Source organism: Talpa occidentalis, unplaced genomic scaffold, assembly GCF_014898055.3.
Source record: "Talpa occidentalis isolate TD23 unplaced genomic scaffold, MPIMG_talOcc4v2.1 talOcc4.7, whole genome shotgun sequence".
Taxonomy (NCBI): domain Eukaryota; kingdom Metazoa; phylum Chordata; class Mammalia; order Eulipotyphla; family Talpidae; genus Talpa; species Talpa occidentalis.
The window spans coordinates 21,436,360-21,455,368 of NW_023605083.1; the positions used below are offsets into that span (position 1 = coordinate 21,436,360).

The 19,009-nt window shown below is 36.2% G+C and overlaps 1 protein-coding gene across 10 annotated transcripts in view; it reads right to left on the reverse strand.

Annotated features, from left to right (window-relative positions):
• Positions 1 to 19,009, reverse strand: part of KDM4C (lysine demethylase 4C) — a 415,273-nt gene that overhangs the window by 104,934 nt on the left and 291,330 nt on the right. For all 10 annotated transcript variants that reach the window (XM_054689301.1, XM_037493847.2, XM_037493848.2 and 7 more), the window contains 2 exons: positions 5,791 to 5,846; positions 3,749 to 3,857 (listed from right to left, as the gene is read on the reverse strand). In XM_054689301.1, the coding sequence (XP_054545276.1) occupies positions 3,749 to 3,857; positions 5,791 to 5,846 (165 nt within the window). The remainder of the gene's footprint in view (positions 1 to 3,748; positions 3,858 to 5,790; positions 5,847 to 19,009) is intronic.

The following is a 19,009-nucleotide window of genomic DNA, read 5'->3' on the forward strand; positions in this document are numbered from 1 at the left end:
ACCTGTACCTGGCTCTTGTATAAATAAATAAATCTTAAAAAAAAAAAAAATCAGGGAAATGCAAACCAAAACCACACTGAGATACCACCTTACACCAGTAAGAATGGCACATATCAAAAAAACAAGCAACAATAAATGTTGGCAAGGATGTAGTGAAAAAGGAACTCTCCTACATTGCTGGTGAGAGTGCAAACTGGTCCAACAACTATGGAAAGCTGTCTGGAGGTTCCTCAGTCTATTAAAAATGGAGCTACCACATGACCCGGCAATTCTACTCCTAGGGATCTACCCAAAGGACACAAACACATTGATTCAAAAGAACACCTGTACCCATATGTTTACTGCAGCACTATTTACAATAGTTAAAACCTGGAAACAACCCAAATGCCCCAAAATAAATGACTGAATCAAGAAGATGTGGTAGCTATACACAATGGAATATTATTCAGCAATCAAAAAAGATAAACTCAGGCCATTTGCAGCAACGTGGATGGAGCTAGAAGGAATTATGCTCAGTGAAATAAGCCAGAAGGAAAAAGAAAAATATCGGGTGGTTTCACTTACAGCAGGAATATATGGGAGCCAAATAAGACATCAGTGTAAAAAAAATAGTAACAGTACAAAGCACAACAAAGCAAAAACAGACAATTAAATCAGAGACATACTGCAGGGGAGGAGGTGGGAGAGGGATCAGAGGCAGGGAGGGAGAAGCACAGGGGACTGAGGTGATGGTGCACGGGCGCATTGGTGAAGGAAACTCCATGGGGACTACACCTGAGGGGGTAGGGGGAAGAAAATATTGTTCAAAAATGAACAATGATGCAAAAAAAATCAAAAAGAAATAATAAAAACAATTAAGATTTTCTGATCAGATGCCAACTCATTTCTTTTCACAGATATTCTCCATCAAAAAGTGACAAAAATAAAATTTTCTTCCTTCTGTGTATGTCTTCCCCATAAACCAATGGTTCACAAATGGGAATGATTTTTGATATATGGCATTGTCTATTTGGTCAGGAATACTGCAATCCCACAAAGCACAACAGTCACCCACCACAAGGAATTATCTTGTCTAACTTGTCAGTAAAACCAAAGTTGAAAAACTTTTATCTACACTATAAGATGCTAAGACAGGAAAAATGGCTTATTGAAAAATATACACTATTTGGCATGCTCTGGTAATAATTGTTTGGTGAGATAAACTGACACTGTCATTTAACTAATTCTTAATATCACCCATCTGTGTGAATCAGAAGGTGGGTAGACAGTCCAACATCCAGAAGGGTTGCCTACAGCTCCAGAAAAAGATTAAAACTGACATTAGTAGACACACATTCACTAGATAGACGTAGTACGTTTGCTAGGAATTACACTGCCTGAATGAAGTACCAAGTGAGACCACTCTTCTGACGGCTCATTGGCCTTGTATTTATTATAGTACCTTCTTATCAAGTTAATGTCAGAGGATACCCTTGATTGTACATATAAGGCAGAGCCTCCTAGTCCCTGGAAAAATACTTTCCAACCCACAGACAAGTGTCATTTGTAAATTTTACTATTCAAAGCCAGCCTCTCCAAGTCTGATCATCATGGGACACTGAGCAAGAAGGGAGCACAGATACCGCACAGCAGTAGATTCACCAGAAAGATGATGTTTCTTTAAAACTCTTAGTGAAAAAAAGCTGTCCAGATTTCTGTCATTGCCCTCTTTCAAAATAACAGCATTTGAGAGCACTTTTACCCCCCAAATGAAGTTTTTTTGGTATTTTCCAACTTAAGATAATCACTATAATCATTTTGATAAATATTCCAAGAAATTCTCCATATGTATAAAACTATATTTCAAAAAAAATAAAATATGATATATAACCTGCTATTTTCAACAAAATATAGGTTGTGGACACATGTCTGTCAATTAGCATAGCTATATTGTCAAATGAAAAGAGTTTAGATAATCTTAAATGCAGCCATGTCATTTTTTAAATGATACCCATTATTTAATGATGGAATATGAGATAACACACCACTAAGTAAAGCATAGCAGTATGAATAAAACAATAAACTTTGCCATTTAGCATACAATCATCCTATTTCAGATTTCAAGATATATCTTCCTGAAAGGAATTGAAATAATCCATATTATCCCTTACTTCTACTCCCTTAAAACCCCTTTGGGGCTGGTGTAGGTGACAATATATAATTAAGGAATTACTGATGGACAAGAGTAGTCAGGATACAGATCTTTAAAGGAAAGCATCAAGAGTGGTGACCATTCCTTCTGAGAGGCAATACACTAGTACCTGAAGTCATCTTTCAGAAGGAGGAGCCAAAGATGACTTTTACAATGTGGTATTTGAATTTTAACAAATCCATATTACTCGAAACTCAGGAAAAAAGTTAAAGACTTTTGCTAATATTTGTCATACTGAACATTAAATTCTTTAACATGTGATGATGACTCAACATTTGTTTTTCTAGCCTGTCTTACAGTCCTAATATTTGCAATTTTTTTTTGACCAAAGTATAAGATTTCAAGGTTTCTTATGAAAGTCCAGGAGCAGAAGAACATTACTCTCTCCTGCTAGTCACTGTAAACTTTAAAGGTCCCCTCAAATGACTAGTTCTTTTCCATCTCAGGTCACAAAACTTCCACTACCACAACCAGAGCAGCCCCACCACACATATATGTCAACAGCAATAAGCAGCTTCATTAAGGGCCACACAGTTTCTAGCAATATGAGATTCTTGGAGTTATGATAGGAAATAACAGTTCTTACTTGCCCTTTTCTGAAAACAAAAGGCAGTAGACTAGAAGTTCCTGAGGCAAGGTCCTGAAACAGCACCCCCAGCTCCCCTCTGGGTAAAACAGTAGTAATAAAACAGCAGTCAAGTAGAGAGTTACAGCTATGGTGCCCAAAATACTCTACAGTGGAAGAAAGATGGTAAGCTAAAAATAACATGCAACCAAGACATTTTAGAATATTAAATCCACTTATAAGACACGCTCCAGCATTTTAAGGTCATGCAATTTAACTTTAGGGGAAATTCTCATTAAATATAAAACATAAAGGCCTAAACTAATGATCTGCTGGTTCACAATTGAACAGAACTACAAGGTTACTTCAATGTTAAGGAATTAAAAGTCTACCTTTTTAATGAAAAGCATTCTGAACAAAAAGAACCAGTGGGGAGATTTTTAAGAAAGTTTCGAGACAGGTCAGAACATAACTGACCCGAGAGTCTGGCAATGATATGACTTGTATCTATCCCTAAGTGAGAAAATCCCTTGACAATAATTAAAGTTTATGTATTTCTCTCCAATTCTCTTCTTAGTGAAGAGATGCTGAAATCAGGTCAGACACTTTTTGCTAAGGAAAGACCAACCAAAAAGAGGCAAGAGAGAGAAAAACTAAAGAATTTAAAGAGAGATAGATGGAGAGCTCAGGACCATTACTAACAAATCTCACCAGACAGCCTGTAGTTTGAAAATTCACATTAATGCAGAAAATGTAGAATCACTTTGGCTCATTTCAAAGAGAATTTGAGGAAGGTTATATGTGTACTTATGATTTCACAGGAAGAGAATATGTATGGATAAGCAAATTTAAGCTAAAGGAATATTAAAAGTAGAATAATGAAATAAAGATAAGAGAAGTTATTTTGGGAATGGATGTATTTTTAGCTAAAAATCTGAATTTAATTTAATTAGCACTAAGTAATAAGGTAAAAAAGAAGCTTTGCCACTCACCAATTTTAACCTCTGTAAAGGTATTCTGTCTACATCTATTTGTGTCCTTTGTGGGACATTAGTGAATCGAACTTCTGGGACTGCAACTGCACACATGACATGGGCCCACCTACAGGAAAGGAGACAATAAACATAAATAAAATTCCCTAAACTTACAAACCTTTATATGTCAATTTGATGAAGGCAATTCTCACAGACGGAAAACACCCAGATAGAAAGGAAACCAAAGCCTAAATCTATCAGATTCTGAATTTTATATCTATTGGATGATACATAGATTCACTATCACACCTGCCCAGCACTGTGACAGAAAGAACAAGGTGAAAACTAAAGCCTCAGTCATATCGAAATACATGCATGTTTCTGCACTCAATCAGCAAAATACCAAATTCATTTGGTAGTGAAAATATATAGATGTTAAACATAATTCAGCTCACCAATGTGGCAAAAGATTAGTTCAATTAATAAAATGTATAAATCAGTTATAGTAAATATTCTTTTCACAGAACACAAATGTCAAAAAGCAAATGTATCATTTCATATAGTACAAAGGTCATTCAACAAATGACACAGCATACAAACATCAATATAACAAAGATGAAAATGCATACATTGTGCAAAAATGAAAAATGATGTAAGAAATATATTAAAAAATAAAAAATAAAAGTTTTCTAAAAGAATACTAAGTTTTTAATTAAATTGTTTCTCTGCAATCCTATATTCAAAATATAGAGAGAAATGAAATTTAGCTTGTTCCCTTGTTTTCTACTTATATACTAATCGTTCCTTTCAAAGCCTGAATTTCTCCAGAAAAATAAAAATGTTTTTCCTTAAGTTTCTCATAAATATGTTATGCCCAAAATAAATAAAGACTGTTGAAGTTTAAAGAAATTCTGAAGAATTATCAAATTCATCAGTCTATTTCAAGCCAAAGCGTATTTATTTCATTCAAACAACATCAGACTCCATCCTGCCTTTACAGACCACAGAAAGAGAGGTCAAGCATCAACTCCATCGGGACATTCTTTCATTGATAAATAAATACTGTAATTCTACAGGAAACACTACTTTCAGTTCTAAGCACAAGGTTAGGAAAAGAAGTTCTTACCATCTCTGTCTTTACAGGAACCACCTACATCATCTCAGTCTGCATGACCTGTGCAACATCTATAACTAGTCAACATTTTTTAGAATTGTGCCAATCATATCAATTAAGACCGAAAGATGAAAATCCAGAGTTAAATATAAACACCGTCCCTTAGAGTAAATTTTATCAGTATAGGAATGATAAATGCCTTTACTACTCCCTATAAAGCAATTAGAAACATCTGTACATGTGTATAATTATGCTAACTCCATTGTCACATTATACCAGGAGTCTCAACCCCAGGGTCTGTGGGGCCAGGTGGAATATAAGCAAATACAGGCTAAGGAAAATCAGTAACCAGGGTGTGCCTGCCCCGTTTAGGCCAAAATTTCATTTCAATGTATTACTGCTATATAAACATACACAATCATCTTTCAAGTAAGATAAAAATCAGGATGTCCACCTTGAACTGTCTTTCTATTTCAGTACACCCACTTTCCTGCTAATTTCCTGGTGCTAAAAGTGAAGGGTTTTGTTTTAATTGCATGATGATTATTCATTTATCTGTTGATATAGAATTTTAGGGTTTTCAGACATGTTCTGTTCTTATTAGACGAATGGGATTCATCATAGTAAACACTAGGACTTCAACGGCATCTAGGTGATATGGGTTCCCTTCATTTAAACAATTCGATTAGGAAAAGAGGGGTTATTCCTCATATGTCAAAGACACAGAAAAGAAGCAAGTCTCAAATGCCACATCCAGCAGAGGTGTAAGTGCCTTCAGAGATGGCCATTGCAGACATGTACAGAATCCCTAACTCTGATCTGCATAGCCAAAGATTTGGTACAATGTGCAGAATAATGGGAGGGAACAAACTCTCACCCATAGATCAATGTTCTAAAGAGGAGAAATAACCTTAATGAAATTCAAAATAATTAGCACATTACTTACTTGTTGTTCTTAGTTTGCTTGAGAGCACCCCCTCTCAAATTGCAGAGACAGCATTCCTAGAGGAGAAAACATACCACACAATTATCAGAACTGTACAACAAAAGCCAATACTGTTCAAATAACCCCATAAATTTAAATATTTAATGTGAAAATTAAAACCATCAAGAACTTCATAAAGCCCTATCTAGGAGGGAAACACAAAGGTGGGAAGGTGAGGATACACCCCCCAAAATGTTCTCTGTATTTGTATCTCCAAGAGGGAGCCATCATTACCCTTGACCATCCTCAGTTGACCTCTTTGGAGAAATTTTGATAAAGAGAACAGGTGTGTGCTAGAAGCCCACAACAGAGTATATATACAATTGTGTTCTCTTATGCTCTGGGAATCCACTAATGTATACAGGATGGCTAAAATGTAGATTAACAACAGGCTTTGGGCTTCAATTTTGATAAAATAATAGAAGGGTTTTTTTGGTATAACATTAGTGCTACAGAGGTTCCCAGATTACATTTTCTTTTTTTTAAGATTTTTTTTTACATTCCCCATACAATTGCAACCCACTTATTTTGACCCCAATCCCTCCTCTCTGGTTTATAGTTGCTCCCAGATTACATTTTCTTACCACATTCACCAAATATCCATTCACCATCCACGACTAGACAATTCACCCCTCTGTCCAGTCCTTCTCCTCTAATAACCATTTTATTGTCAAAGTGTAAAGGTTTATTTTCCTTTTCTTTCTATTCCACGAATAAAATCACCCAATACTTGTAGATTAAAATTAGAGATAACTTAGCATTATCCCCCTCCAGTTTAACCCATGTTGTTAAAAACAGCAAGATTTCATCCTTTTTTATTTTTATAGATGAGTAATCTTCTATTGTGTAATTATATACACCACATCTTCATAGCCATTCTTCTGTCACTGGGCTGTTTCCACTATTATAAACAGTGCTATAATAAACATAGAGGTAGGGCCTCCCCAGTTGCACAGCGGTTGAGCGCTGGGCTGCGAGGCTGCCGGCAGCCTCTGCAGTGCCAGTTCGATCCCCGGCCACCCGCGAGGGTCCCAGATGGTGCGACAAACCTCTCCTGTCTTGCCCACTGCTCCCCTCAGCAGTGTATTTCATCGTTCTGCCTGTTCTGTTCCCTGCTCTGGCTCTGGTGTATTCTCTCACCCTCCCGCGCTTCTGACAGTACCCAGTGCTTGTATAAATAAATAAATAAATCTTTTTAAAAAATTAAAAAAATAAAATAAACATAGAGGTGGGTAAGTCTTTTCCAATTAGTGCTTTCATATTCTTTAGGTAAATACCCCAAAGTGGGATTACAGGATCATATGGCAGTTCCAATTTTAAGCTTTGAGGAACCCCCAATCTACAGTCCCACCATCAGAGTATGAGGCGACTCCCTCTCACCAACACCTACTGTTTCTTTTCTTTTTGGTAACAACCTATGCGAAATGAAAAGAAGTTCTTTTTAAAAGATAAATCTCTTCAGAAAAGTATCCATTAGGTACTTCCTTGGACAAATGATGTTAGAAAATTTTTGACAAACACAAGCTATCCAGGCCCAGAAAAACAGTACCATGAAATGTTTTCCTTTATTCCCCAACACATAAATTTGTGTTTATACCACTTTTATGCATCTTAGATAAGACTTCTCATTCTAAGATAACTTCTTTAAACTACAAATATAGACTTCAGACATCATTTCTCACTTCAATCAATGACAAAAAAGCCATGAGAAAAAACAGGGCTGGCAATAACTTTTGTTGACCGAGACATTTTTAATTCTAGTTTTTCAATTTTACACAAGAAACTTTATTTTCAACATCAAATTTGTCTTCCCAATTTATTACATTAATAAATTAAAAAACATTTATAAGGTTATTTTAGGTTATTTTCCCCACCAAGCTGTATATATAAAATTTCTTTATTGGTTCTCCAAAATCATCACCTCTAACTAACTTTGGTGGTTTTGCTTGGCTTCACACAGAATCCCTCTAACTTCTCTATTCTTAATAATGTGGTATCAAATGTCAGATTATTTATGAGATGGACAAAACCGAAACAACAGAAGAGAATCCACATATCTGTGTACCTCTTATTAGGCAGCAAAAGTAGCAAAGAACCAGAAAGGTTAAATGGCTTCATATCTATTTGAAATTTCCTGGGAGATTATTAAAGATTCAGAGTAGCAAAAGCTAGTCTGCAAACTTAACATCTGAATCCACTATAAACCCAGCTCAAAGACAGAACTCATTGGAGAATTTTCTCTATCCATACCACAAAGCCATATTTTAGAGGTCTTTGAAATAACTGGTTTTGATGAAGCACAAAAAGAAAAGGAAAATTTCACAGTCCAAATACTGAAAATGAAAAATCTAGTAATTCAAACTATGCATTGTCAAAATTATTCAACAGTAATTACAAAAAAAAAATTAGTGATTTTAAGTATTTTTCAATGATTTAAGGAGTGAGAGAATATGAAAATAAAACACAAGATCAAATATTATCATTGTATATAAAAAGATGTTAATATAGAAAGTGTTGCAACAAGGAGAATTGTGGACTGTGAGGAACTGAGACAGTAAGAGAATTAGATGTCTGATTAATGAAACTAGTAGTGAACGAAGCCTAAAGGGACAAGTTAGCAGAGTTAAATACAGCAAAGCAGCATGGAGGCTGCTTTAAAACACCTGATTAGAAACATTAAAAGGTATATACATTACTGAACACTACCACAAGAGGAAAAAGTCCTCTAAGTAGAATAGTACATTCAAGAATTTAATGGGAGTTGAAAATATACCTACCATAATATTAAACTTGCCTTTTTCTTGATCACTGGTGACCTCCATGTCACAAAAACTAACGGACAATTCCAAGGGCTTCCATTACCTGACCAAAAGGCAGCAGTTAACACTGTCAACCATGTCCATAACAGACATGGCTGTGGTCTCTGTGACCTTACACTCTCCCCATTGTCATGTGCCCTTTCTAGTTTATCCTCAGCTTCCTTTAATAGGTACTCATCCGTGATCTTTAAACACTATTATTTCTGTAATGGGTTCATTCTCTTCTCACCCCAAAAGGCCAAATGACACAAACATTTATCTCCTGATATGTCTCCCTGACAGCCACACAGGCATCTCAAACACCCATACAAAACTGAATTCATTGTCAATCCTGCCTCCACACCACCCTTTTCTACCATCACTGTTGACACCAAAGTTGATACCCCTGCTATCCTTCACCAGACTATGGCAATATGACCCCACAGTCAATGTGGAACCCACCAGAGCATGCTTTATGTTTTTCAGTACTTAAGATGGCCTCAAACAGTCACAATCATCAGGCTGGTTTTGTCCAACCTCACTTTGTACTCGTCTCCTTCCCAGGTACTTTCCATGAGGTTCCCTCTGCCCACAGGGACATCAGATACATTCCAACAGATTGTTCATTAATTAAACTGAACACATCCTTGACATCTCAACCTAATGCCCATCCCTTAGAGAAGGTTCTCCTAATCCTCCAGCTTACTTACTCTCTCTCATTACTCTTCCTAAATATTTGTTGAATTCTTTCTGCTGTTCTCTCTAAACTGTAAGCTCATTAAGTGTTTGGAGAATTTGTGTCAGGTTATTCACTCTTTCTCTACTCCGATAACCAAAAGAGAATAAACCCTCCATATGCATTCATTAAATGCCTGAGAAAACAGGCCAAATAGGAAAGAGTGAAAATCTTGAAAATTACCAAAAGACTAAAGTACAAAGGAAGACCATTCTCATATAATGAAACACTATGGAATGGAAGCTGCAGGCTCTGGAGACTTAACATGAACTTAAGAAAATAATGACATGAAGTTATTTTTGCTATGACTTACTTGGGAAATCTTATTTCTTAGTAATGTATAAAAATATTCATGGACCAGTAAAATCACTTATATGATTTATATGATATAATGGTTTCTGACACATGATGTCATTCAATTCACTCAATTTGGAAAAGAAAAAACTTATGTCCAATCATATCATTTTTTGATTCACTAACCCTCATAGGAGTCAAATTAGTAGATCTCATAGAAATACAAAGATATCATTTATAAATGAATTTGAATTAAATGCTATGTTCACAGCCCAGTAGAATGCCATATCCGACAGGACAATCTTAAGCCTTCCTTTCCTTTGTTTAAATATAAGTACTTTATGTTGCCTGAGAACAAATCTAATAATTCTGAAAATCAGTATTAACCTTTACCTGAAGAGCAGTTAAGCTATTCTATGTATCCATACAATGCCTGATATACATAAAGGTTTGTACCTACTAAATATGCTAGTATCACTCATCTTCAAATTCAGTGAAAAAACTGAATGAGAAATTAGAAAAGTGGTAGTATCCTTCAGGACAGTGATCCATTAAATTGGTTATCAATAATAAAAATCCTTCTATTAGAAACATAGAGACTATGTATTAAAGGCCTGACATAGTCCAGATAACATGCTAAAGTATGCTAAAACAAACTTCACCTTCCTTCCTCAACATGAATATAATCAGTAATTAATATTTAAATTCATAGATGGGGAAACTAGAATTCAGGAGATTAAATAACTTACATAAGATCATCCATTATAATCCACCGATGACCTAATCTAGGACTCATCCAACATTTTCTATAAATGGTCAGATATTTACTAACTTAGTTTTTTCATGACAGAGTAGTAATAACTAATCAACTCTGCCGAAGTAGGGCAATATATAAACAAATGGGTTTGGCTGTATTCCAATAATGATGTTATTTACAAAAATATGTGGTAAGCTGAATATAAACCACAGGCTGTAGCTTTCCAGTCCCTGGTTCAAACAGCAAAAAAGAGCAACTGGAATTCAAGCTCAAGTTGGCCTGACTCACAGATCCTCCCATCTCTAGGTTAAAAGGTAAGGCACAAGAGAGGAAAGTGGAGTGTCAAAGTAAGCAGGAAACTGCCTGCCCTGGGAAGCACACAAGGAGGGGGAGAAAATCTGTGTGTACTTAACCATACCATAAAGAAGATAAACAGCATAACCAATCTTCATTTTCTCATTTCAGTAAATAACTTAGACTTCATTTATAAAATTAATCCCCTCAAAAGAACCAATATCATGAAACACTGTTTTACCAAATAGCATATATTATATAACAATATTTGTTCCCATTTGTCTCATTAATATAGCTAATAAAACTTCTCCCTGGGATGAAATCATTAAATTTATCCCTACTTCATCCTTTAAAGAATGATACCACTTTAGGCAAAAGCACTATTTCAGTAAGTTTATGCAATCTAACCTCAGGCTAAATGAATCCAATTAATTGAGAGAAAAAACAGTGAAAGTGGAGAGTCAGGTCATAGCACAGTGTTTAACAAAGTGCAGATGACCAAGGTTCAAGTCACAGTTTTGTCATTTACTGGTGATATGACCTTGGGCCAATTATTTGCATTCTGTGCCTCAGATATTGTATTTGTAAAAGGGAGGAAAATATTACTTCTCTGAATGAGTCAATAAACAACGTCAGAAACACATACTAGGTACAGGAACAGTGGTTGAATATATGAATCGTTAACTGCCATTGACTTGGGTGTAGTTGTTTAGCAAGAAACAAATATGAATGTGTCAATAATAATTCCCTCGAGGTGCAAAAAGGGAGAAATAAGAGTGGAGAAAAAAGCCTCTTCGGGAACCAAAAATCCAGGCAATTAAACTCTAATGCAAAGAACAATCTCCCACACTTCCAAAAGCTGCAGCTCAGTTGTGAAAAGCAGAAAGACTCTGGAGTGTTCAGATAACAGAGTGCTGAAGGGGAAGCCCTGATCTCACCCTCAAAACATCTGAAACCAGAATGAACTGACTCAAACAAAAGCTACAACAAAGTTCAAACCCAGGGCAACCCCAGATCAGAATGACTTCATTCCAACTCTAGAAACCTGACAGACAATGGGTACACCCTTCTGGACGTAACATTAATTTTAGTTGCTACAGACAAAATGTCAAACACAATCAAAAGCATTATACAGTACACACTAAGGTAAGAAAATATAACTTAAAATCAAGAAAGGAAATGATAAAGACAGGATGGACAACATACTGGAATTATAAAAGAACTTTAAAATTAGTATGTTCAAAATACTAAAGGAACTAAGGAAAACCCAGAAAACATATGTGGAGGTACAGAAAAATCTCAGCAAAGTTATGGAAACTATTTAGCAAAACAAAAGGTAAAATGAGGGCCTCCCTGATAGTGCAGGAGTTAAAGACAGTGCAATCAAGATATCTCCAGCCACAGCAGCACAATTTCCATGCCTGGTCAGCTAGCTGACCCACATGGCTCAGCAGACCTCTCCTGTATTGCCCACTGCTCCACTCAGCAGTGTATTTCAGTAGATTTGCCTGTTCTGCTTCCCACTGTTTCTGGTGAATCCTCTCACTACCACCATCATCTGGCACCTCTGGCCTACACCCCAGTTCTTGTATGCATAAATAAACAAATCTTTAAAAGAAAAAGGTAAAATGAAAATATATAAGATCAGAAATGGTAAATTTACTAAACAGATTTCAAAGCACACTGAAATTGGCAGGGTAAAAGTTCCGTAACTTTAAAGACATTAACAAGAAATAGGGAAAAAAGGGTGTTATAAGAATGAACAGAGATCTAAAGGAAAATAACAAACTATTCAATATATGTGTAATTGGAGTCCTAGCGGAAAGAAGAGAATGGTGAGAAGAAGTATTTGGAAACGGCAGAAAATGTTTCAAAACATTTAAAAGACATCAACCCATAGATCCAGGATACCTGTGAATCCTAAGAAATTAAAATAAAGAACACAAATTTAAATGCATAGCAGTCAAATTTCTGAAAACCAAATATAAAGAACATATTTGAAAAGCACAGGGAAAAAAGACATATGCCATAAACTACATTAATTACACATGAACTCTAACTTGAAAAAATGGAAGCAAAAGCAAAAGAACAATACCTACAAAATACAAATTAAAAAATTAGCAACCTAGGGCCTCCCCTGGTGGCGCAGCAGTTGAGCGCTGGGCTGCGAAGCTGCCCGCATCCTCTGCAGCGCTGGTTCAATCCCCAGCCACCAGCGAGGGTCTCACATGGCCCGTAGACCTCTCCTGCCGCCCGCTGCTCCCCTCAGCAGTGTATTTTGGTCCATCTGCCTGTTCTGTTCCCTGCTCTGGCTCTGGTGAATTCTCTCACAGTCCCATGCTTCTGATTGTACCCAATGCTTGTATGTATATATGTATAAATAAGTAAGTAAGTAAGTAAATAAATAAATAAATAAATAAATAAATCTTTAAAAATAGAGAAAAATTAGCAACCTAATATTTTATTTCCAAGGAAAATATACTTCTATAATGAAGATAAAATTTTAAAAGCCTTATAGAGAGAAAAATTCAAGAGAATTTGTCTCTAGGAAATCAACACTACAACAAATTAAAAAAAAAAAAAATTCTTTAGAATGAAGGAAAAGTGACACCAGACTAAACCACGAATATACCAGCACAGTAGAATGAAGACCATCAAAAAGGTGAGTAAATACAATATTTTTTAACTTTTCAAGACGCACACAAACACAAGAGAGAAACAGACTACACCTTGATTTAAAAAACCAGATTGTTTAAAAACAAAAAAAAAATATTGTGGAGTAAAGTTTATATAGAAATAAAATTTAACACAAAAACACAAAGGCAAGAAGGGATTTATGAAATTGTACTGTAGGAAGGTTCATATACTATGAATGAATATTTGTAGAAGGTGAATTGCAGTAATTAAAAAATTAAAATTATAATTTTCAGCAACCTACAACAAACACCTCAAAAAATTCACAAATTTTAAGTTCTAAGGAATATAAGCTCACAATCAAACACAAAACACATGCAAGAAAATAAGTTTCCATGCGCACAAAAAGCAGAGAGTAACCCCTATGTTTATTGCAGCACTCTTTATAATAGGTAAAACCTGGAAACAACCCAAATGCCCAAAAACAGATGACTAGATCAAGAAGATACGGTATATATACACAACGGAATACTACAGAGCAATCAAAAAAGATAAACTAATGCCATTTGCAGCAAAATGGATGGAGCTGGAAGTAATTATGCTCAGGGAATTAAGTCAGAAGGAAAAAGAAAATTTTTGAATGGTTTCACTTATATGAGGAATATAGGGGAACCAAGTAAGACATCAAGGGGCAAAAATAACAATAATATAAAACAAAAGGAAAAAAAAAACTGGCCTATTATAAACCAAAGACATTCTGCAGGGAAGCGGGAGGGAGAGGGAGAGGGATATGCAGAGGACTGTGGTGATGGTGCATGGGTGAAATGGTGGAGGTGAATTGGTGGAGGAAATTTTATGGGGACTACACCTGAGGGGAGGGGGGAAGCAAACATTGCTTAAATATGAACAATGATGTAAAATATAAATTAATTAATTAAAAAAACAGCAGGTAGAATTAAATATACAGCAATCTCAGAAACAAGATATAAACATTTTAATATGATTTAAAGATTGATTTCTTATTTATTTACACATACAAGAACTGGGTGTGTAGGCCAGAGGTGCAGGGGGTGAGAGGATTCACCAGAGACAGACTGGGAACAGGACTGGTGGAGCCACTGAAATATACTGCTGAGGGGAGAGGGGGGAGAGACAGGAGAGGTCTGCTGAGCCATGTGGATCAGCTACCTGGCCAGAGACCAAACTCATGTCACAGTGGCTGGTGATAGCTTCATAGTGCTGAGACCTTTAACCCTTGTGCCACCAAGGAGGCTCCTTAATATGATTTAAAGATTAAATGTGGGCACAAATAATATAAGGTAGTATAAATAAATGAAAAATCAGATTGTTAGAACAACAATGAAATAGAAATTCTACAACCAAAAATATTGAAATTAAAAACTCATAGGATATATCAACTAGCATGTCACTATTAGCTGGAGAATTAGAATAAATAAGCAAAAATTAATATCACAAACCAGTCAATAAGAATTCAAGTGATTGGAGAAAGACAAAGAAAGAAAAAGAGAAGCTCTGATTCATAAAAATAAATTCCAACAGGTTTATAGACATAAACTCAAAAACAAAATAAAACTACAGGGTCTCCCTGATGGTGCAGGTGGTTGAGCACAGCGCTGTGAAGCTGTCCACAGCCTCTGCAGTGCCAGTTCGATCCCCGCCGGCCTTGGAGCAACCCACATGGCGAGCAGACCTCTCCTGTCTTGCCTGCTGCTCCCCTCAGCAGTGTATTTCGTCAGTCTGCCTGTTCTGTTCCCCGCTCTGTCTCTGATGAATCCTCTCACCTTCCCACACATCTGGCATGTACCCTGGCTCTTGTATAAATAAAACAAATCTTTAAAAACCAAACAAAATAAAACTATAAAAGAGAATGAAAGAAATGAAAAGTGAAATAACAAGATATAACTTCAGATTTCTAAATCAGAAAGTATATAGTTTCGGGGTACGTGAGTTGATATGAAGATTTGGCAAGGAATTTGGCATTATTAATCAAAATTTTAAATGCACATAAATTATGACAATTCAACTTCATGGATTCATACCTTGATAAGCAGAGAAGGAATATACTATTATTGTTGTTTCATTTCTGTTTACATAAAGAAAAGAGTGACCTCTGGAAGGAATTAGAGTTATAAGGTACTTACATCTTATTTGTAATGTATTATTTTCTAAAGGAATAGATTCAAGACTGGAATTTAAAATACTAGTGAAAAACAAGATAAATCCATAATTACTGTGTTAATAAGAATTATACAATGTCATATTAAGTGAAAACTTTAAGGCATATTAGACAAACATGCTACCATGAAGGTACCCCAAGAATAGCAAGATATATTAGTTAGTGGGTAGAAACGACCTAGTATAGTAGTTTTTTGTTTAAAAAAGAGAGATTAGAGAATTTGTGAATGTTGGGAAGAGGAGACTTTCCGAAGAAATCAGACCTTTTCCAATTAATATGTGTCATTTAAAATTGGATATTTAATTATTTCTATTTTCACGTAGGTGAAAACTTTAAAAGTGGACCTATGATTTCCTTTAGTCTGTCAGTATACTATAACGTCTTCCCACTCTAATCTATGGAGATACCAAAACTGTTCAACCTTGCAGAACAAAATAAATAAATTCGACAGTCAGTATTCACTGCCAGGCTTGTTTTATTTCATGTTTAATGAGCACGCCTTTTTCAAGAGCAATAACACCCATTTAAAATCACTCACGATTATAAAGATTTAAATATACTGCTAGTCAGCCAATGTTTCCTAAAACAAAACAAAAAAATACATTGAAATGCCTGTTACAACGTGATTGCTCTATAAGGCAGCTGTTATTCCTGTCTCCTAAGCACAGCATTAAAAAAGAGCCATTCTGTTGTATTTTCCTCCCCTCAAGGCAGCTAAAAGCTAAATGAAAAAGTATAAATTCAGATCATATTCTAAACATTGTACCTTTCCTATTCAGGTCTCTTTCTCTCACCTGATACCATTCACAAAATCCACTTTCAGCAATACCAAGTATTTTAAAAATTTGGTACTACATAAAATCACCACTGAGATGAACAGCTAGTATACCAATTTACAACATGAAATGGTTTCTTTACGGCTCAGTTATTAAACCAGAAAAAGTGTGTTCATAACAAAAATGCTGACACAACATTAACAACAATGGTAAGAAGGACACTGTTAGAATATGGCAATCACAGTTGTTCATTATTTGTAGTCAAGGGTAATCATGTTCCAAATGCTCCTTTACAAGACATCAGTTAAAGAAATGCCAATACCAACACACACAAGCTGCCTAGTAAGATGCTCTCATTTTAGCTGACATATCCATACGTGCCACTATAATCAATTTTCAGTGCTATAGAAAAATTACATGATTGAAGTAGCAACCCACACCCTTATTTATCTGACATATTCATAACAGAAATGCAAAACTGTTAAAATAGGACTGAGAGGGGAAAACAAAGAGTAATTAATCACATTAACAGAAAACGAGCTTACAAAAGTGCTGATAAACAAAACATGGAAGAAACATTTCAGAGATGTGGCTCATTCATCAGTGTTGGAGAGAGGACAGAATCTCACACAAGGACAGGGCTGGCATGAATTCTGAGTGCTTTGGAAACTGAATAACAGGATTCTAGCAATTACCTTCTAAATTGAGATTCCTCTAGCTCCAACAAAGTTTTATGCCAACGAGAACCTTAGTTTATATATCCATACCTAATTTTGTTTTATAAGTGAAAACAGACATTCATTCAATAAACATTGGTTAATCACCATGCTGTGAGGCCTCCCCTGGTGGCGCAGGCGGTTGAGCATAGTGCTGTGAAGCTGTCCACAGCCTCTGCAGCACAGGTTCGATTCCGGCCCTGCTATCGAGATTCCAACATGGCGCAGCAGACCTCTCCTGTCGTGCCCGCTGTTTCCCTCAGCAGTGTATTTCAGTCAGTCTGCCTTTCTGTTCCCCGCTCTGTCTCTGGTGAATCTCTCACCCTGCCATACATTTGGTCTGTACCCCGGTTCTTGTATGTATGAATAAATACATCTTTAAAAAAAAAAATCACTGTTTTGTGTACTAGACAAGGCAACAACAGCGAAAAACAAAGACCCTGCCCTCAGGGAACTTACACTCTGGCTGGGGCAGGAAACATACTAAATCACTAAATGGGTGGATTTATATAGATAGTAGAGAACATTAAAGCTAATGGGAATTTTCTAATAGGAAAAGTGCTAAGAAACTAAGATGAATGTCTGACATGGCTTCATAGGTCATGAAAAGGGTTTTATTATGGAATGCTATTGGAAGGTTTCAGCACAGGAAGGACATAATCTGATACACATTTTAATGAAATCACTCCAATTGTTCTAACAGCAGAGATCCACAGGTAGAAGTGGTAAGAGAATTTAGCAGGTTACTGTCCTAATCTAAGAAAGAGGTCATGAGTAGATTAGACTGGTAATATCAGCAGACCAACATATTTAAGCTGCCTCATTAAGATGCTCTCCTTTTAGCTGACATATCCAAACGTGCCAGGATTCTACATCCACTTTAAGAGCAGACAGGATGAATTTGAGATATCTACTGGACATGCAAGGGGATGTACTGCTGAAGAGGGTCATCTAAAGGCTTTGCACTGAAGGCTGAACTGGACATAGAAATACACAAGCCATCAAATGACTAGTTGCCATTTAAAACTAGCAAACTGATGACATGGGATAAAAATAACAAATGGGTTAGTGTAGTGAAGATCCTGCTGGAAGTGGTGAAGATGGGGGTGTGTGTGAAAAGAAGTGTCTAGTAAAGGAAGAGGAAAAACAAGGGGATTTGACCTAGTGAAGCCAAGTGAAGACAGCACTTCAAAAAGGAGACAATGAAGTAATCAACAAATGGTGCTGGTGAGAACAAAGTTCCTAAGAAATATGGGGCAAAGTTGGACTAGAAATAGAAATGGGGGAGAAGAGCTGAAAAGAGTAGATAATGTTAAGTCTTTGTAGAAGTCTGCATATAGAGTGGAGCAGGGGGAACAGGATAGGAGCTGGCTCAATATAAAGACCAAGAGACTTTTTTTTTATCAGTTTTTTAGTTTATTTCAAAACAGAATAAATAGCTTGTGTGGATAATAATAATTGTCTAAAAAAGAAAAATACTGATGATGTAGAAGAAAGAAGGGTGAATTACTTGGCCATGTCTTCTGTGTAGAAGACAGACGATGGCTTTGAGCAGGAGCAGAGACATAGACATGACGGAAGCAGATCTCTGCTGATGGCTTCCCATTTCTCAGTGAAATATAAGTGAGTTCATAAGGTGAGTGAAGAGGAGGTAAAAGGGTGAGGTTTCAAGAGAAAAAGAGTCAACTAGAAGAGTGGTGGGAATGAATGGATAGTAAGAAAGCAGTGTGAATAACTTGCATCACTGAAGACCCACTTAAGGTTACAAATTGAGAGCAAGAACAATCTGTGTATTGGGTGTTTCTGCAAATCCCCTGCAGCTACAAGGGTACAGGTGCTCAGTAGATAGTCAGTGCTTATACCAAGGTTGAATTACACCAAGAGAGAATAACAACAAAGCAGTAAGGGAGCTGAGGGTATGTGCAAGAGAAGTTAAGGACAAGGGTGGTGGGGAGATGCACAGGCAAGGAGCATTATT